The sequence below is a fragment of the Copadichromis virginalis genome, linkage group LG20 (assembly GCF_057382275.1).
Source record: "Copadichromis virginalis isolate Kocher_CV1m ecotype Utaka linkage group LG20, C_Virginalis_male_GT1.1, whole genome shotgun sequence".
NCBI lineage: Eukaryota > Metazoa > Chordata > Actinopteri > Cichliformes > Cichlidae > Copadichromis > Copadichromis virginalis.
This window is the reverse complement of record NC_140637.1, coordinates 20,650,099-20,672,048: the sequence shown is the minus strand read 5'-3', so window position 1 is coordinate 20,672,048 and position 21,950 is coordinate 20,650,099. Positions and strand designations below refer to the sequence as shown.

At 40.0% G+C, this 21,950-nt stretch overlaps 1 protein-coding gene across 1 annotated transcript in view; it reads right to left on the bottom strand.

Moving 5' to 3' along the window:
* Positions 1-8,095: 8,095 nt before the first annotated feature.
* LOC146684705 (cadherin-4-like) overlaps positions 8,096-21,950 on the bottom strand; it is a 254,586-nt gene continuing 240,731 nt past the window's right edge. Inside the window, exons 12-17 of the mRNA XM_085444974.1 lie at positions 20,309-20,451; positions 15,828-16,067; positions 14,263-14,499; positions 13,069-13,208; positions 12,821-12,985; positions 8,096-10,250 (exon numbers count right to left, since the gene is read on the bottom strand). Of these exons, the coding sequence (XP_085301100.1) occupies positions 10,044-10,250; positions 12,821-12,985; positions 13,069-13,208; positions 14,263-14,499; positions 15,828-16,067; positions 20,309-20,451 (1,132 nt within the window). The 3' untranslated portion in view covers positions 8,096-10,043. The remainder of the gene's footprint in view (positions 10,251-12,820; positions 12,986-13,068; positions 13,209-14,262; positions 14,500-15,827; positions 16,068-20,308; positions 20,452-21,950) is intronic.

Here is a 21,950-nt window from a genome sequence, read left to right as displayed (position 1 = left end):
GGTGGGCTATTCATTCCTAGGAAGATTGGCAACTGTCTTGAACGTTTCCCACTTGTGAATAATGTTTCTCACTGCAGAATGATGGACTTCAGCTTGTCTGGAAACCATCCTATAACCCTTCACTTTTATAGCTGTGCTCCTGTTGCTGATGATTATTTAATCAAGTGCTTGTGATTCGCAATGCTTGGCTGCTACTTACCCACTTAATTTCTATGGAAGTAGTAACACACACCTTCGATGTTTTGGCTTCATTTTTGATAAATAAACACAAAGTAATATATCATGCGTTGTTGTTCATCTGAGGTTGTATTTGAACAATTTTAAGACCTGCTAAGAACCAGATGATTTTTATTGTCCTGACACATAAAACCTTAAATTAATAAGTCAACAAAGTGTGAGTCAACAAAGTTTAGTGTCACAACTTTTAAATATGAAGTTTAAAAAGAGCCATCCAAGTGTTTTATGAAGATAAGTATTTTGGCAGGAATGCTAGGGCATTAATTACCTTAATTTATGATGCCATTAGTATAACTATAATGCTAGTATAAATTATGTCTAATTGGCCTATCACTGGGATTATGGTAGGACATCAAATATCTCAAATTCAACGTTGTTTTGCTTTGAATTTTCATTTTGATTCATGGTAACAGGGATTTTTAATCAAAGCATTCATGGTTTCTGACAAATCTCTGAAGAATAATTGCAGATGACATTTATAATGGTCATCAACACACCAAAACATTTTACACACAGGGATGAGAGAAGGTTAAAAAATAGATGAGTCATATACCAATTTGAGGCAATTTATTTGATACTTTTACAGACTGCATGGTTTCTCAGACTCATCACCAAACACTGCTTTGGATTCTTTGTATATTTGTTGCTTTCATAAAAACAAAAGTGTTTCAAAGCAATATTTTTTTAGCAATAAATTGCTTTTCCAGTGTTTTTATGCCTATTTGCTGAACAAGCACCTGAGATGATTCATTCGTGCTTTTATGGAGTGTTAAGATTCGCTCATTGCGACCTCTAAGTCCAGCATACAGGTACTCTGTTTTTAAAAGGTTGCATTTACTGTTGATGTCAGTCGCATTAACGTCATGAGATGCTGTGATCAGTGGTGGAACATACAGTGCTTAATCTCATCCATATTTTTTTATGACGACATGTTTCCTCCTGGCAACAGTTCCATTAGCAGTTGTGTGTGTCTATGTGTGTGTCTCCCTCAAATGAGCTGGAGGACGGAAGCCAAAAAAGAAATCCAACCAGACAGGGACTTATATTTACATGTATGTTGTTAATGAATGAAATCAAGCTTCTGGTGGTATCAAGAGAGAGAGAATCTGCTGTTCATTTAAGGTATTTTTAATAAAAGATATGGTAAAACATGCATCTACTGCTTCTCTGTTAAATGAAGGCAGAAATGGGAATGGGAAGAAAGAGCATAGCCTAGCTCGCGCTAAAGTTAACAGAAATCTGCCTAACAGAATAAAACTGGACCAGATAATTCATCTTGTTTATTCTATATTTTACCTTTTCCTAAGTATAGATTACATTACATCCTGATATACTTAGTTGACTTTTTTCAAAATCATAATTTGATATTTGTGTTGTGTAGTAGTTAGCACTGCTGTGATTAGCCTCCTAGCAAAAGAGTCCTGATTGTAAATCCATTGGCTGCCTGTGCCTGCTTTGGCTTCCTCCTACAGACTAAAAACATGCACGTTAGTTTAATTGGTGATTCTTAACTAGTAGATGTGAATAGTTGCCTGTCTTTCTCTGAATAAGGCCTCCAACAAACTGGCAACCTGTCCAGTATGCCCGATCTCTTGGTTAGCCTGGATTTGACAAGTGGGAGGAAAATTAATGGCTAAATAATTTGCTAGGTGGTGTAAACTGCTATCTGCATTTTTGTAAACAATAAGGCTATCTGATAGGAAACAAATCAGTTTAACCCATAAGCTATGACCACAAAAAAAGCATGTGCAATTAAGAGGCTAAGTGCTTTTATTTCAGTTAGGGTTGCCAACCGTCCCTTAAAAAACAGAATCGTCCCGTATTTAGAAACAAAAGTACACGTCCCGTATTGAGCTAATAAGGGACGCACTTTGTCCCGTAATACAGTGAGAGTCAAAAGTAGTCTATAAATGTTTATGGAATTAACGCTTTGTTTGAAAACATAATTCCCAGCCCCTCTCCTGCTTTGTGACCAATGAGCTGACAGCACACTTATGACGAGTATGACAATTCAGATTACCGCTCATCTCATTGGTCGAGGAAAGGTCGCTTATGGAGAAAATACCGGAAGACAACAGATGACCACAACAAGAAGCATGGCCAACAGGGAAACAAACGCCAACACTGCGGTGCAAGTCTCGGACGACAGTAAACCTAAAGCTGGGCAGACACTGCGATTTTTTCAGTCACGTTATTCAGCTCCTGCTCAAACTGCACGATTGACTCGCAGGGCTTAGAAGTTGGTAGGTCACGATGCAGGGTCTCACACTATACCGCCCGATGCTCTGATGCGACCTGAGTGCTCACACTGTGCCTCCATAACATGAAGGTTATAACAGAAAATCTGTCGCTCGCTCTCTCTCTCTCTCTGTCTTTCACTCACACAGACACACCACCACCATCAACTTTGCTAAATTGCTAATGAAAAACATTGATCGGGCAGCTGTGACTGAGCAGCAGTGTAAATCCAACTATTTTCACGGTTGTTGTGGTCGTGATAATTTTGTGATGCCACATCGAAAAGGCTCGGATGAGCTTTCCAAAGTTCTACAAGTTGTGCCTCCATCGCTTGTGTCCAGATCACATGCTGCACAGCCGTGCTGCTCCATCTTTTTCACCGACGTTTACGTGTTTGCGCGTGAGCAGTGTGAGCGGCTGCGGTGACACCCTCACGAGCGATTGATGATCGGGAGCTGGTCGTGAGGTGTTAATCGCTTCTCGTTACCCCACGTATACTACACGATGCACGATGAAGGCCAAAATCGGTCCGATCACCAAATCGGTCGCACGACTCAAAAACCGTCTCAAAATGGGCCAAAAATCGCACAGTGTAAGCCCAGCATTAGAGCAGCAATGTTTGTTCGCTCAGAGAAAGAAAAAAAAAGGCTGCAAAAGTACAGGGAGGAATGGGAAAAGAAAAACACCTGGCTGGGAAAATGCACGATAACACCTATAAAGCGCACTGCACTGTGTGCCGGCGCACTTTTTCCATAGGCATGCTTCTAATGGTGGGCACATAAAGAACATGAGGGGCGTGAAAGCTCGGGGAACCCTTAACCAATTTTTTGTCCACCAGGCCACGGCAGAAGCAGATATGGTATGTAAACACTGGTTTGTTTTTTTTAAACCCTCTGGTTAAGGTTAATATGGGCATGTGCAGTGAATATCAGCGCTATGTGGCCAGAAGTGTGATAATATAATTTATTTTGTGTAATAAACAACTGCAAGGATAGATGATTACAACAAATAGATGACTAATACACACACAAAAAAAGCTAGAAAATTCACCACACTGGGAAGGGTGAAGACAACTGGGTCGCCCAGCCCTGGCCACGAGGTGTCCCTTGTTTTTTTTTTTCAGGGAGTTGGCAACCCTAATTTCAGTACAGTATGCTTCGAAGCATTTTCACTGCGGACCCACTTGTGTTTCAGTTGAACGTCAACAAGTGAGTTTTCCATGCTGTGTGAAAAGGTTTCACATCTGACTTTGCATGCCTCGCTTTGATCTTGGCCTTAGAAGAAAGTTTATACAAAAGGTTCATTTTAGAGACTCAGGGAACCAAAGTTTTCCGCCTAGCTCTACATTTCTTTGTCTTCTTAGTTTCACACTTGATTTTATTTCCATCTCTTTGAGCCTTGCGCCTGTTGCTTTTTTTTGTTACTTTATCTAGCATACCTAAGCATACATATATTCTCACACATGAGTTAAGACTTAAAATAGATCCCCTGGCTGAATATTGAGTGTAGGATATCACATTTTTTCTATGTAATTAACTATAATATTTTAATAAGGCGCCATTCATTGCCCACAAAGTTCTCCTCAATGTGTTACACAGCTATTTACTGTATGATAAAATTACAGATATATTGAGGACCTGACAGTTTATCTATACCTTCCACGTATTTTGATCACGTTAAATAGCACTTTAAATTCCAAAAGTTGTGACTGATAATTTAAGCAATATTCTGATTTTACAAGACAGACAAGCATTCAAACCTAACATGCCTGTTCAGGTACCCAGAGAAAATCCAATGCAAGCTCCAGCAGCAAGTTGAACACAGAAACCTGTTGCTTGGAGGTGATGATGCTCACCATACAAATGTTCTCTCTGCTACTAACAGGGAGGGACAAAGTTTTATATTTTTACTTATTAATATGTTAGTAGAGAATTTCTTTAAAAAGTATTGGAACATGTTATTTGTTTGTGCTACATATTCATATACAGAATCTATTATCTCAGCCAGGAGAGCTTGCAGTCTTTGGGCAAGCCAATCTAACCACCAGCATACTGAAGAGCAGATATCAGACTGGGATCAATCTTCTCATCTGACTCTTGATAATAAAGCAAATAAGGACATTTCCTGAAATGTTGAACTAATTTGAGATAAGATCTCTTTTGGTCAAGTGTAACATTATGAACATTTAATCTCTTTTGAGACACGGGGGAATGTGCTGACTGGAAAAAAATAATAGCTAAGGATGTAAAAGCAAGTTGCAGCTCCGATCCATATCACATGTAAACCACACACATGTATAAATCCAAACAGGGTAAAAATTCAGCATGAGGCAATTCTGATAGTGTTGTGACTCCTGCCTGAATTAATCCATTCTGACTTACCTGTCAGAAAGTCAGATAAGTCAACCTGTCAGCCCAGCAGCCTGACTGGTGATTTGTGTGTTCATGCGTTGTTGTGTAAGCAGTGTGTAACAGCAGGGTTTATTCTGTCTGCGTGTGCATTGGCGTGCTCTGACAGGTCAATCAATGAGGAGATGCAGTCTGCTGTTGGTTCATTGAACTGCTGTGGTAAAAGGAGAGCAAGTAAGGGTCATCTCATCCCGTTCCTCATGCTGCTTTGACTGCTCGGATTGATTGCTAACCGATTTGTATTTCTATTTTTACGTTACCTCCGATTGGCCTGATAGACTTCATCATTGCAGATTTTTTTACAATGGAAATATTAATAATTACTTCAAGATGCAATGCCAGAAATAAAGGAAATGAAATGAAGCTCTTTGTGTTTTTCCTGTCCGCATTTCATCTCCCTTCTGCTTGGAAATACTTCATTATTTCACCTTGGAAGATGGCTCTGTCAGGCGCAGCTGACAAATGAACAGCCTCAGTTGTGTTGATCATTTTAGCTTACATTTTTTTCAGCGCTGGCACTAAACCTAATTTGAAACACAACATTCAATCATCAACGTATAAAGGGATGTGAGGCGAGGCACATCATCATTTCTAATTCTCTTTGATTCTAATTCTTAGTCTGTTGAATTGTTTCCAGTAGTTTTCCATGTAAATAACATGCAAAGTTTTTTTTTTCTTCCTTCAAAATTACATTAAAGGCTTTGTAAAAAGACTTTACTGTCATTTACGTGAAAATATGCACATTAAGGAATATCACTGTCCTAATGTTTAGTGTAAATTATATAGCTTTCTTATCTGCACAAACAATCAAGAGTGACAATTTATTGTCGTGGAAAAAATGCGTAAGAGAAAAACTTTTCAGTGTACTATTTAAGACAAAAAAATAAAGGTCTTTTCACAGCACATTAGCACTTTAAAAACAAGATGAGTGCGAGGAAAGGCGACGTGTGCAGGAATCAGCGGGTGACAAAGAAAAGACAAGAGGCAGTGTTCTTACAAGGAGGGGAAATTTTATTTATAACACATGGTGCTGACAGGGAATCTCCAGCTCAGCGTCTATATTACAAGGTTGATCTGCAAGGCTGCGCATGTACTGTACGGTATTTGGAAACCAAGATTGCAGTGGCACTATAAACACACGCTTGAAACAACAGACTCGTTCCCTTTTGGTTTTTTTTTTGGTTGTTGTTTTTTTTCTTCATTTTTTTTTTACAAAATGGTACAAACAACAATACAAAATATTTGTGCTGTTGACAATTTACAAAAGAAGTCTTTTGACTGAATAACTGTGCAATTTTTTTTAAAAGTTTTTTTCTTTAATCTCCTCCATTTGAAACAATGTGACTATGGTACACCAGAATGCCTTCTGGACTGCAGCGCCTGTCATGCGGGCTGCAACACTTTTTGAAATGTAGTATGGTTACTGTAATAGATCTCATCTGTCCATTATAAAAAAGACACATGCAAAAAGCTCCAATTGTACAGTTACAGTTTGGCTAACTTTGTCTCTTTAGCTTCAAGCAAATACTACATTATGTACACTTGGACTTGAATAGCATTAGGATAACTCTTATGAAACACTGCTTCTCATCTTTGTGTTTCTAGCCTTTGCAGGACAATAGTTTGGCTTCTGTCGGAGCGTCCCGTCACGCATGTGTCCATGGTCAGGCAGTGTCCAGAGTGAGATTAAATGTCCCTTAACCAAAGCAGAAATCAGGGTCGGACTACAGCAGTGCAATACTTCTTTCTTCCTTCAATCTTGTTTGTTTTCCCTCCATTTAATAGAGGGACAAGACAAGTGGACCAGGTAACAATTAATGGCCAAAGCTCCTTTATTTCCCCAAATAAACTGCATTTTAATGGGGAGCCAAGTCTGATGCAAACCACTGATATATTTGCTGCTGTGTAACTGTGAGTCATTAACATTCAGTATTGTAATGTCATTGCGTTATCTAAACAACGCGGTTCTAAAGGTCAGTTAGGTTGTCTAAAGTGGGGCCTCGTGTTTCGTCTGGCCCTGAATCTGGTCTGAATGTCCAATAAGAAAGTACGAGTAGTCTGTGAAGCATGTCTTTATTCTACAAACACTGGATGGTCATCAGCAAAGTCGCAGCTTTACTGCTGGATTAAAACAACGCTGAACGGGCTCATATATTATAGAACACTCACATATATACAGTAAGGCCTAGAGGAGTGAGTGTGTGCTAGTATAGACTGTACAAGTTGGTTTTAAGTGGAGCCTTTTTGCTAAAAATGAAGCAAAAGTTGAACAGCGACACGAGTATGGCTGTAAGCTCTTACAGAATCCTACAGATTCTTTTAAATGCACATGGCTTTTTGTGAAATATAGTTTGCCAGGTATTTGTTTTAAACAAAACTACGGTGAAAGGAAATGCAAAGACTGCACGGAAACAGGTAAATCATGTCATCAAGTGTATAAAAATGTTCCGTATATACAACACTTATGTCAGAAATAATCACAAATAGCAGAAAGTAACAGCTGTGTTTATTTTGTGTAGATATTCTGGAGGCTGAGGAGCAGTCGGATAGATAAGAGCTTATCCAGCTGTAAGCTGGGGGAACCACTCTGTTTCTCATGTCTGAGCTGAGAGCTGCGCTGAACATCGCCACTTTCTGGCTTTACAATGCAAGGTTTGACCTACAACTACCTAATTTTAAGAGATTGTTACCCTGTTCGCCTTATTAATTACACTTATAGATGCTGCTTTCCCTGTTCATAGTTGAAAATGAACGTTTTAACTTCTGTTCAGTTTGCATAAAAAATACATTTATCTCATCACAAGTCAACTTTCATACATCCATTCTGAGAGCATACTTACTTTTTCCATGTCATCACTTTTCACGTTTATACTTATACTGTATATTTAATCCGTTTAAACCGACCAGGTGAAGAACTGAAAAGCAGCAGCAAGAAGGGGGAAAAAAAAGAGTAAGAGTCCCGGATCCTTCTTGTCATATCATGTGAATGTGACTGTTACTGATATTTCCACGAAGCAGTCATTATAATCATTATTTATAGACGATCTGGTCAGTTCACATGGAGCTCAAACGAGCCACCACTGAAAAGCGTTTTAATTTGCACTTGGAAGATAAGGAAAGATTAAACCTTTCTATCTGTAGCCAGCGTCTGGTCCCTCTGTGAAATGTTTTGGGTATTTAAATAACATAAAACAGAGACTAAAGCTCCCCCCCCCCCCCCAGTTCTCTTTACACTGCCCTGAAATATGATTACAAAAACCCACGGGTAGCGCTGCTTTTTCATTAAGTCACAACAAAAACTGCCTTTCAAAATGTCTGTCTCATAGAAAAACGTTATTACTGAAGCTTTAGTTTAGCTTTTTCTGCTTTGATAAAGTGCAGAATTTCTTATACTTTCCCTTCTACTAACTTCTTTTTAAAAACCTCTTGAACTCAAAGCCAAAAATTTTAGGAGAAAATTTCAGATGAATGAAACGCTGCCTGAAAAGAGACAGATTGTGAAGGCACTAAGTCCCTGGCTGAGGCTCAATTCCCACAGTTTCTCTGACAGGGACCAGCACCAGAGTTTGTATATTAAAAGTTTGTTGAGAAACAACAGTGAGTCAACAGACGGATAATGAAAAAAAGGGAGACAGAGGGACTCAGAATGGGGCCTGGACAAGATAACTGTTCTGTAAGTAATGCTATCAGAGCTATTTAAAGTTATCTGGTAGTTTCTTCATAAATGTACATTTAATATAGTTTCTGTGGCGCTTTTACTGCATGATAACTGGTGCCATGTTATTACCTTTAGACGCAAATATCTTGCATCTAAGTGACGAAACGGTTCTCCCACTGAAACGCTACGTCCAGATGAAAAGAATCAACCTTTTGGGATTTGGATGCACATAAACACGCAGACTTTAAGTTATCCTAAAGGCAGAATCATGTTAAATACCTTCATTTTCCTAAATAACCCTCACCTGTACATACATAGTTAAACATTACAGAGGTAACACGTGTGACTTGTCAATCTTCAAATTTAGTAACAAGCCGTATCGAGTTTTCGCTGCAAACGCAGGGAGCTCAAAACAAACACAGCTGCTATTGAAGCCACGATAAACAAAGACACATAATGCATTTCTTCTCTAAGACAGTCCTGTTATGTATTTTTGTGATTTAATTCATCACATTCAAGTTGGCTGTGATCTAGGAGCACAGATATGCCTGACTTGAAAAATTAATGATTTGTCCATAAGTTACAGACACACTGTAGGCCTATGTACAGTACGTCTAGCATAAAGCGCCCTCGTTGGCCAGTCACCACTCCTCTGAAACCAGTACTGAGATCTCCCGCAGCTACCACAGCCCTGCACGACGGGAGAAATGACAAGGGAGGTGTGAATTAAAGGGTCAGGGGGTCATATGGGGGCGTGTAAGTCCAGAGAATGGCAACCAATCCTGAGTTAGCGGGAGTCAGCTAAAATACGCACCACTGAAGGCACTTTTTTAAACAACAGTGCTTCTGTTCTAAGTAATTCAAGTTCAAGAAAGAATAAACCGAGGCCCTTCGTGCAGGAAGGACTTTCATATCGATGTTCTTGTTCTCCTTTTCTTATCCTTTGTTTGCCTCAGACAAAGCAAGCAGCTCAACCTAAAGCTTCTTCAGAGAGTCGGGCGGGGGCTGACAGCGAGGGAAAAGCGATGACCCTCGGGAATAGGGAACAGCTTGAATCGAAGAGGGGTGAGGATATAAAAAAAATAAATACAAATAAAAGGCTACACAAACATAGGTAAAAAAATGAAAATCTGACAAGAGGAACTTAAACCTAAATCTAGCATATAACATTCAAATGGAACAAAAGCACAACAGTTTGAAAATTAATGAGAAGTCTGAAAAATCAGAGCTTCCATTTCAGTCACAGACAGGCTTAGAGCAGGAGACGGTTGAGAAGAGCACCCGAAACTGACTCATGGCGCTGGTCCTCTGTGGTGGGCAATTTGATTGGTTGGTTGGTTGGTCAGTCCGTTGGTCAGTGTGAACATGTCCTTGTTATCTTGTGTTCAATAAGGATGTAATAGCCCCTTGTTTTAGGGGTCAGAGCATGGTAGGCCAGCTGACGGGACAAGGATGTGTGTTTGCGTGTGTGTGTATGTGTGTACGCGTGTGACTGGGCAAATTTAATCATCATCCCCTCCTCCGTACATGTCAGCCAGCTTCTTAAATCGGGGGCCCCAGTCATTGAGGTAGTCATAGTCCTGGTCTCCTGTGCTGGAGGAGTTGAGGGAGCTGACAGAGCCAGCGGTGGAGCCGCTACCCTCGTAGTCAAACACCAGCAAGGAGTCGTATGGAGGAGCCGTAGGATCGTTGTCTGCTGCTCTCAGTCCCTGAAGAAGACGGGAAAGCAGAGAAGTCAGCTGTTAAACTGTTGCACTACTTTATGTGATTTGTATGTTGAGCGATATTCCTCAAAGCCATTAAACTCAGCGTTGCATCAAACTGACATTTAATGTAAATCATGCCCTCATTTATAGCATATTTGTGTATATACTGTAGCATTGCATAATTAAATAATGTCAGCTTGTTCAAGGTGCTGTGAATCGTACCTGTTGTATACATGGGGGTCTTTAATGTACCCATACTTAACATTGTACAAAATCATCTTTATGTTTAAGTAAAACTATCAAACATTACAGAAATTGATGCATTCATATAGTTTTTATACCTCTACATGTACATGTGAAGCTAACAGAAGAACCTGATTGCTGCAGGTTTTACCTAAAAGCAGCTGGGTAGCATTGTGGTAGTGTCACCTTTGAAGCAGCAGAACAGAGTTCCCAGACACTGTGCGGATAAACAGTCAGATGCTGGGAAACCCGAACATGAATGGATGGAGTTATCAGAAGCCAAGATGACAGACATACAGGAAAGCTCCACCAGAGGGCAAGAAAGCAGAAAAGCCATCAACATGTGTGCCCTCCCAATCATCAGAAATGTAGTACATAGGAGGCACGATCCAAGATGAAACACAACACAGAGGCTGTGATAATGGCAGCACAAGCACCAGATTCATACACAGGACCAAAGGTGCAGAGATGCCTCTGGCAAAGTCCTGCACATTAGTGCAAGCTCAGCCAGTTTAAAGGACCATCTTTGCTGCACACTGATTAGATACACTGAGGACGGCAGAGGTAATACCCTCCAAAGCTTAACTTGGTGAGGAACAACCGGATTCTAAATAACAAATCAGCAGAACAGAGTCAGAGGGAAGCTGTGATAGATATGGCAACCAAAGCTGAGAGTTAAGTCTTAGAGCATCCACAACATATATGCTAATAGACCAGTTTGACCTTTGTTTTGCATTGTTCTGTTTGGTTTAGGATCTTCTAAATCATAGTGCATAGAAAACCACAATAAAAATGTATTCTTAAAGATTATGCTCAGAAAAAAGGCACAAGAAGTGAAAAGATCTTAAAGAATTACTAGTTATTTTTAGAGGTATGTATCATAGCAAGCTAATTTAACAACAACAAAACAACCTTTACAGGATCCACAGAAAGCTTTTGGTAAATATCACTGGTTGTAGAAAGTATGCTGCATCCTAAAGGACTCATCTCACCCTGCTCATCAGCTGTTTGAATGTCTGCCCTCAGGCAAACGCACTAGCACTAGCACGCACTACATGATTAAGAAACAGGTTTGTTTCAAATCCCAGAACCACCATCTCACTGAACTCTGCTCTGAAATCACACACCATAAATCAGTAACAGACCAATTCAATCAGCACCTGCTGCAATACTATTTACTATCTACTATTTATACACAATCTTCTTAGACAAGTGCAGTATCTTTATAAAACTACTGTGGCCACTTTTGACTCTTTTAAAAATATCTGAACATCTGGAACTGTGTTTGTATCTTTTACATACCTAATAAGTTCAATTTCTAGGTAGTGTGCAGAGTTGTTGTGGTTTTTTTCTTCTTCTACATAGTGACGATATAGAAATTGCGAGTGTATATGGTTGGTGTGGAACTTTGCTTCTCAATAACAGGCCAAAAGTTACTGAGCCTCAGCCACAACATTATCAATATTAACAATGACAGGTGAACAAGCGAAGTTTCTCATGCCCTTACGTGTCATACTGTTTACACAGCACGATTGGCACCTACACAACCTCATTGTGTAGGTGCCAATGATTGATCCGTGAATACATATACAAAACTCAGGAGCTCTTTGTTTCAATGTGCGATCATCCCTTTTCATCAATACTTTGACACAGTTTCATAAATAAGATATGACGGGGTCTTCATGTTATCTGGCAAGGCTCGATTCTTTGCTCGCTTCCAAGAATGATAAATTGGGGCCATCGACCTGAAGGTTAGCTAGGTGAAAAGAATGGACTTCATCCTTTTCAGTCACATAATGAGAGATACTATGGATAGAAACCTAAAAAGCTTCAATCGGTCTGGGCACAGTGCATGGCAATATCACCATGTGTTTGCTGTGTTTGTGTTTAACCAGACTGCTGAAGCGAGCTCAGGTGAGTGCATGTGTGAAAGAGAGAGAGTGAGAGAGAGTCAAGGCTGGATGGATCAAAGCTGAACAGCTGCCAACACCTCTCGAGTGTGAACGTGTTGTCACAAGTCTGTCAATCAGCATTTTCTCGCATCAGTGTTCCAACGCTGGAGTTGTGTGAGTGGACAGTGCTCATTTGTACGTGTGTGTGCGTAAATTAACCCGGCACGGTGAGAGGAGCTGTAACATAAAGCAAAACCTGTCGTTCCCATCACCCTGGTAGAGTTCTACGTTTTGAACAACATTCAGAATAAGTAATCACGTTAGGTGTCAGATTGACGGAAAGTAAAAGTGAGTGGTCCATCTTATAGCGGGAACAAACAATCTAGTAACAGTGGAGCCATTGTGCATGCAAAAGATAATGTGTGCTTATAAATCTACCTCATGGATGAAGTCTCCGATGTCTCCGGGGTGGGGAACAACAGGTCTGATCGGATACTGGGACTCTGGGATGATCGGACGCTCATCCACCCTGCGGACACCAGGCGGCTTGCTGATGATGTGCTCCAAGGAGTCGGGCTGCTGCAGCTGGCTTAAGTCATAGTCCTGCAGAGAAATCTAAGTAAGGTACAGTCTGAAACAGAACGCGTATTTGTGTATTTGAGCAAGTGCGTCTCTCAGGATCTCACCTGGTCCTCTTCTCCTCCTCCCTCTTCATCATACTTGAGGATGTTGTCCCTGACATCATCTTCAGGGTCAATGAGCAGTTGCTTTGTCTGCCTCTCCTTCTCTCTGCGCTTGATCCACACCACAAACAACAGCACCATGCCTGCAATGATACACACATGAATGTGAAAAAACCCTATGGTATGTTGCAACAACCTCTAAAAAAACAAACTAAAAGCAGACAATCAGATAAGTACGTAGTAAGGTTGCATATAAGCACAGATGCTAAACATGTATAGCGTTTAATACGTTTAGCACGTTTGTGTCGGACTTGGCAACATTTAATTAAATGTCGGTTTTACTAATGCATCCTGAGGAAGCTGTTCGCCATTCGTCCCGAGGGATAAAAGACCGTCAAGAATAAACAACCTAAGTTTATGTTAACATGACAAACTGCAAAGTACAATGACATAGCTATGCCAACACAAAACCACTTAGGGAGCCGGTTGGTGGATGAATGGGCCCAGCAGGCAGATGGCTGCTACTCATAATTTATTTCCTCCAAACAGTCCCTTTAACCACAGCCACTATGACCTTTCCCTACTTAATCATACGGTTAACGTTTCAGTAATATGAATCATGACGAACAATTTTTCTTTGTTATTGCGTTTCATTTTTTATCCTTAAGTTTTTATTATCTTTGTAGTCTTATCTATCTATTTATATATTTATGGTTATTTCTGTGTGATCTTGTGCTTGTATATGTCATCACTGCAAAAGCTTGGTGTGCTGTACTTGAGTAAATAACAAGAAAACAGATTCAATTAGAATTCTGGGTTAATAGGAGTTATAAGATAATAGAAGATTCTAAATAATCGAAACTTTTAAAACATTTGAAATGATCTATTGGGATTGCCATACACAGTGTGAACACAGCAGCAACAAAGTAAGGCAAGACTGATAGTAGCATTTTTTCTCTACCAGGAAAAAAAAAACACAAAAACATCTCATCCAGAGATGCTGGAGAAGATTCAAGCACTCCAGGCATTTATCTATTATACAAACTGGTGCTGATGTTATTGTATTGTTAAATATTTTATGTCTGTGCCATGTACTACACTTTTTTGAGGAATCTAATCACAGACAACTTTTCTACAGCAAATGTGTGGGTACGTGATATGTTTGAGAGCATCGCTGAATGAATAGCAAAAACTCACTGAGTAGTATGATAATGCAGATGAGGATGGAGATGATGGCTCCAGTTCCAAGGCCAGCAGCTGCCACGGCCCCGAGGGTGGTGCAATCTCCGTTTTCATCGCAGGGACACACCTTAACTTTGATGACTGACCTGTTGGACAATGGAGGGTTCCCGGAGTCTGACACGATTACAGGGACTTCATACACTCCAGGCTCTAAATATATTTGATACCGCAGACTCAAACGGGCAAAATCACCTGTAAAGGGAAAAGAGACATTACTAACAATCACATTTCATTTTTCAAAAGGATTATTTTTTTCCTGGGTTACAAATAGTTTAAATAACCGTATCCTCAAAAGTTGATTCTGCTCATCTGGATGTAGAGTTCTCCCACTGAAAACGTTACATCAAGATGAACAGAATCAACTTTTGGGGATTTACTTACCTGGATAATTGAGCATGCATCAAGACATAAAATAACTGTAATTTACATGTTTTATCTACATTTAATAACAGATATTTGTTAAAAAAAATAAATAAATACTGCAGCCATTTAGTGAAACTTGCAAACAAAAATATAGCGTAAAAGGCAAAAAGACAAAATTCAAATGAGCATATGAATAGCAAATATTTGGTACGAACACCTTTATTCTGCAACACAGTCTGAACACTTAGGCAAGCTGTCTTGTAATTTCTTTAAGTAGTCTTCAGAAACAGTTCTGCAGACTTTCTGAAGGACACTGAAAGCTCTTCTTTATATGTTGACTATCTTTTGTTCTGTTTTCTGTCAAGATGATCCAACACTGCTTCAATAATGTTCAGGTCTGCGCTCTGGGGAGGCCATTGTGTATTTCCTTTATCCAGATATCTTTTTACTGCATTGGCAGTGTGTTTGAGATCACTGTCATGCTGAAAAATGAAGCTGTTGCCAATCAGATGCTTTTCATTCCATAAGAACCATTGCTACTAATTTTAGTCCAATTTTTGAGTAATTTGGCTTCTTGGCAGCCACCCTTCTACTGAAACCATTTCTGACGAGGCTTCAATCAAAGATGAATCAACCAAAAGGCTAGATGCATCTCTCAGGTCCTGTGTCAGGTCTTTGCTAGATCTTTTCCTATTTCTTAAGGACATGACCTATCACTTTTTCTTTTGCCGTCCTTTTGTTCAGTTTCTTCAAATTTTCTAAGGACACACTGCACAGCACGCTGGTACATGCCAAGTTTTTTGTTAAAATCTCTTTGAGAATCACCTCGTTGGTAGAAAATTACTATGTTATCCCTGTCATACTGTGCTATGTGACATTTTTCATTGGTTCAACTAAAGAAATTTGAACAAGTTATATGTTTGTGTGACAGGGTGCTAGTAAAAAAGTACTTAACGATGTAATAAGTATGGCTCCTTGAAAGCAAAATAAAAAGAAATGGTAAGCTACTCAAGACTTTTTCACAGTAATGTACATGAACATGCACATGGTTAATAAACGCGTAAGGAGATTTTTGATGCATTGTCAGAAAAGTAAAAACGAAAACGTTTTTTGAATTTTTTAAATTTGAACATTTCTCTTCAGTGGTAACACCTTACCGCTGATCCTAGAAATTGTCCAGTTACGTCGGATGGTGGTGGGAAACGTGGGCAACTCGAAGACAAAAGGTCCAGCGTTGGGGTCTGTGTCGGCATCAGCGGCAGTGATGTTGACACCGTTGATGCTCCTGTACGTCCTTTCACAGATCTGAGACTCTTTGGGTATGAGTGCTGGGGGGTTGTCATTAATATCTATCAGATAGATCTGCAGTGTGCCTGTGCCGCTGGCTGCAGGAGAGCCTTAGAGCAGAAAGAGAGAAGCAAAAAAAATAATATCACGACAGGAGGAAAACATGACAAGAGAAGATGTGTGCAGTGAAAGGGACAATTGAAGGGGAAGAGAGAGATGTCGAAGGCTGGCAGAAGTGAGAGAAATAATGAAAGAAGATGAAAAAGAGAGATACAAAAAAGGAACGAGAAGAGGTGATTGGAGCATTGTTCATTCACAATGACGATGAAAAGGTAGGAATACTGTGAAGCTGCAGGAGAATTTCTACACTTGACAGAAACACTTCTGACAGTTATGCTTTCCAGTTCTTCTTTTAGTCTTACAGCAAAATCAAACCCATCACAGTCGATCCAGATGGTGGCACAGCGCATCCAATCTTCTGGAGCGAGTCTAGGTACAATAATGATGACTGTAACACAACTAAACAAGTCTTTGTCTATGTGTATTACACTGTTATATGATAGTCGTTTACCATTTTGGACATAAAGGCACTTTTATTTGAAATATTAACAGTACATTGCTTTAAAACAACTAATGGGACATTGTCAATGCACATTGACAGTCCTTCACTGTCACACAGACAATCAGTTGAATACTTGAAATTAAACACAGTATACACGTGTGTTTATGTATTAAAAGTAAATCTCCATAGAACGTATGCAGGGAACATTTAGAATGTAAAATAAAGGTGTTGTTGCAAACTGAAAGCAGTGTTGCATAATTTTTAAAGTGAGATCAAGTTGTACTAAGAATCTAGGTGATTTTCTTTTCTGTGTTGAACTCTCAATGACTGCACTAGACTGGCTCATTTACCATTTTTAGGTAGTAATCACATTATACATATAAATCCGCAGCTATTGCCTATTAGCAAGGTGACAAAATTGTGACATTAAACGCTCTAAACTTTACACCAATGTTGTTCTGACTCAGCTTTGTAAATCTGTGGAAATTGTCGAGGCAACTTGGTCTGATACTGATGTAGGCATGCCATTGTAAGTGCTGCTTTAACTACAATAGTGTCAGCCTTGGAGTGCAATAACATGCACTGGTGCACACAGACACACTCACACTTCATCTACGGGCACAATCTAGAAGCTTCTGCATTGACCGAACACAGCAACAGACCATCAGCAACTGCATTATGGAGAACTAGGAATAAGAAATAGACACTTTAAACAATCAGGGAGGGAGATAGCTGAGCAAAGTGATGAATGCATGAATGCGTATGTGCAGCAGGAAAATGTGGCAGAGAAACATCTTAAAAAAGGGTGCTTAGCGGTATAAAGCTCAGCGTTGTTTATTGAGTGTGTGTCAGTGGGTGACAGCCCTTAGCTTTCCCCAATTAGGAGTCATTTCCCTGTCATGCCCCACTGGCCCAGTCATCACATGGAATCAAGCGACCCCAGGGCTCATCTCTGGCATGAGATAAGGGCAATGCAATTTACAAAGATTTATGCAAAGCTTACAGATCTGCCAATTAAATGTGGCAACAGAGCAAGACGTTTGCCACAAGAAGGGTGAGACACAGCTGAAGACAAGGGTCTGGAGTGAGTCTGTTATCAGTTCGAGCTCTGTTTCACTGGTAACACTATGGTTTTTCGATTGCTTCATTAATATCAAGTGATTAATAAAGACATCAAGACGTCACTGATGAATATAATACGTTTTAGTATCTAGAGACATTGGATGAGTGACCTAAAATTTTTGCCATAACTGGACAACAGGCGTAAAAGTGGAAACAATATAGATGCTCAGCTCACACACAGTTTTGTGGGAAGTGCCTTAAACATGCATTCTATCTGAAGGCCACTATAAACACATTCCTACTGAGTTTAAGGGCTCTGTTGCTAATTTTGGGTAACGATGACTAAAAAACAAGTGTATTTTGTACATCTTGGTGATGCAATGGAGTATGAAATGACACGCTGACTTGCCAAGCACGAGACATTAGCCAATGAGCTTTTTATAGCCAGTTCTGTCCTTCATTGCCACATCAGTTTTTTTGCAACTAAGATGGAAACACCTATCTCGAGGGGTGTTTCCACACCCCTCAAGAAACCAGAGATTAATGTCATGGTAACCACATCTTTCATCTATTGTTCATGTTGTCTATAGATAGATAACATTGCATTCTTTTAACTATGACGACTCGTTAATTAACAGGTAGACTTCTATAATGTCCAAGTTATTATTCATCATTCAAAAGCCAGATACTTTAGGAAGCCGTGCAGGCTATAAAATCACTTGAGTTTTCAAATATTATACAACAGCTTCTAAAAGCTTTAAATTCATTTCCCATCCAAGTGATCAAGTGGATCACTTGATTTGACCGACACTAATTAAACATTTTTATTATTAGTGTCTTTTTCATGCTATAAGCATCCAGACAGTAATTATGCATCTCTTCGTATTAACTGTTGTGTGTATTTCCAGTTTTTTTTGTACTTTAAAAGCCAGTCTAGGGACAGGCATTGCAAATTAGCATAGGCCCTGTGTGTGGCATGGTTCATGTCACATACTTGTCCCTATACAAATACACAGTTAATGCAGACTGTTAAATGCAATTTGTACATGTGTAGATGCTCTACCAGGAATACATGTGGTTCATGAATGCAGTACTGCAAACGCAGGCTTTCAAATGCACACACACACACATACACGCGCGCGCACACACACACACACAGAGGCTTACCAGTTCTGCTGGTTTGTTAATCCTAGCCATGTATGGGGGACATGTGGAAGCAGCTTGCCACAGCTGATAGGAGAATTATGTGGGTTTTAACCAGCTAAATAAATAATTATGTTTGTGTAAATTCCTCAAAAGGATTTGTATTAACTCCTTTTTTTGATGGGGGATGAGAGATGCGAGGCATGGTGAAAAGACTCGTAGTAAGGCTACCATATGCTCTTTGAATAACGCATAAATATAAACAATACCATAGGTGTGTTAAGTGGAAAATGAGCCAAAGGGTTCTGAAATGGTCAGATTTCATCGAGGGGGTGTAATAAGTGTACTTCTCACCATGCTGTCACCACCTCTTCATGTCCCATTCTACTATCCTTACTGTCTCATAGTACTTCTTACCATAATCCCTCTTATGTTGTGACGGCTGGCACTCAGGCAAGACCCACATAGACACACAAACATGCACATGAAAAAAACCCTTCTGGTTTCTTTTGTTCTTGGCCACAGTCCCAATATCAGGCAGACCTATTAGAAGCATGCCTGTCGAAACGGTGTACTTTACAAAGGTGAGGTGAGCAAAAAACCCCAAATAATAGGAAACAGGTAACATATCGTGATTATAAAGAAGGTTTGGAATTAAAAAGCAGAAAAAAAACCAGGAAAGTCCAAACAACAGGAGCATGTAAACCTATAATCCTGCTGCGTCTCCATGCATCAACACAGCAGGTTACATTTTTTGCTGTTTGACATTGTCAGTCATCACAAATACATGTACACACACATGTGCACGTACTCGCCAAATTTCGTTTCAAACGAGTGGCTTCACACATGCTAACACCTATAAACACACCAATGTTTCAAAGCCAGCTCAACTTAAGATAAATGCACCAGTGCGCTGCACGTCACTGATAAGGCAATTTGGAAGGAAAATAGCATTTCCCGTTTTACTTAAGAAAACAAGAAACATTCACTTCCACTTGAGAAAAAGTTATTTGTTTGCTGTGATTGGGTTTGTGCTCTGTAATGCTTGAGTTTCAACTTTGAGGCAGAACAAATAATGTATGCTACATAAATTGCACAAAGCCCAAGGAGGAAGCCGGCTTGGACACAAGATAGGAGAGGCTCAACAGTTTAACCAGTTGTGCAAATCCTGGATTTTCACTGACTCTAACCCAGCTACATGCCTTTATAGTCTTCTAAATCCACATGCAAGTCGAAGTTTTAATCAGCTGATATACTCAATATACAAAACACTAGCTTGTGTCTCAGAGTTCAATTACACTGTACAACTCTTGGCTCTGGATTACATCAAATGCATATAAAACAAATGGTAGCAAAGCACCTTCAAGAATACTGATTTTACGCTGAGGTGTATGTTATACTGTAGAAAGTCCCAGTTCTGTCATCATATGCCTAAACTATTGGACATCGGAGTCTTTAAAGAATGAAAACTTGATAAAAAAATGTGGTAAAAGTGTTAAGCAAATATGTAAGAAACAGCAAACTCTGATTTTAAATGAAAAATAGCAAACGTCACTAATGCAGCAGCTTAAAAGAGTTTCTTACCATTGTCTGTTGCCAGAAATGTGGCTTCATATATGTTGTTTTTTACATAGACAGACTCCCGGTCGAGCATTGCTGTGGTTACTATCTGACCGTTGCTTCTATTGATGGACAGCCAGTCTGCTGGGTCGTTCAGCTTTGAATACCTAAAGACACACAAAGACAGATCGATGGAGACGTTAGCGTTTCCCTGTTTACAAGCAATTAGAAATTTTCTCTTGCATCTGTGCATACCTAAATTGCCTCCCCACACACACGGTCTAAAAATCACAACAGCTTGACCTTCACACAGTTTAATTCTTCAACGACTTCTTCTCCAGAGCGTGCAGCCTACAGTCAATTTCACCTCATTTTTTTCCCACTCCTGTGTACCAGCCATTGAAGTCAATTACCTCCCTAGTTAAGCACTGACGCAACTACCTGTGTGTGTGTGTATGTATGTGTGTGTTTTACACACCCATTTTCTGAACGTATTGCTTAAGCTTACACTGAGAGGTTTATATGCATATATGTCTCGATGCTTGCATGTTTGCAAATGTGCCTGTGTGTGTATATAGGGAATGTGTATAGTGTGGAGATGGGAACATGGGATCTTGGTACTGACAGGAAAGTGGATGTGGTAGCAGGTGGCAGCAGTCCTCTGGGATAAAGCAGCAGAGAAGGAACAGGGGATCATCTCCAGGACCGAATGCCAATCTCACTCTGATCTCGCTGTTCTTGTTTTGCTGGCTTTTGTTTCCTTTGGCTTGTTTCACACATTCGTTTTTATCTAAGCTCTCTCTACTCATGTCGCCTCACCTTAACTTGAGGTGCTTTTGTGTTCATTCATTTTCGTAGCCCCGTCTGTATCTTCTCATCTGTGTCTCATTTATTCTCCGATTCCGAGTTCATCAACAGAAACCGCTCTTGGTTCACGCGTACACTATGAGACATCATCTGTAGACATGTGACACCTTGGCCTTGTGCACCTATGTTTCTACACCAATTTCATTTCATTTACTGAATGTGAGCCGGGGTGAAAAAGCCAACTTGTTATGTGACATACACTTCCAGGCTTTCAATCTATTCAAAATGAAATGGATTTGACCTTAACTTTTATGTTTACTGAAATGTACTTTACTCAGCATTAGCGTACAGCTCACTTATTTATTTGTGCTTGATTAAATACTGCATAGCATTTCTACTTACATGCAGGAGACTGAAAGCCTGAAGGGATGGGTGGCAATAAGTAGGGGGGTGAGGGGTGGACAGAGACTATAATCTCTATCCTGTAGTGATTGAGGTGGGATTTTCCCAGCAGGCAGTGGGCATGATCCGAGGCAGAGCACAGTGCGGGGAAGGGAATCACAGAGATGACATTCCCACACTCTAGACAGATTCACACAGGCAAGCCAAGCCCACAGCCGCTAACAGGCAGACAGTGAAATCACCACCAGGACTACAGTGAGTCCATCACAGTGGGAGGGTGTGATAAAAGAGGGAGGAAAATGAGCAGGAATGTGTAGGAGAGGTGACATTCGGAAGTAGCAGCATGGCTGTATGATCTAATTTTAATGTCCTCATTAAGACCGACTTGATACCTACTGCTGTTCTGTGTCCAAATGCATTTCTATTGGCTTGACCATGCCAAACTGACAAATGCTCT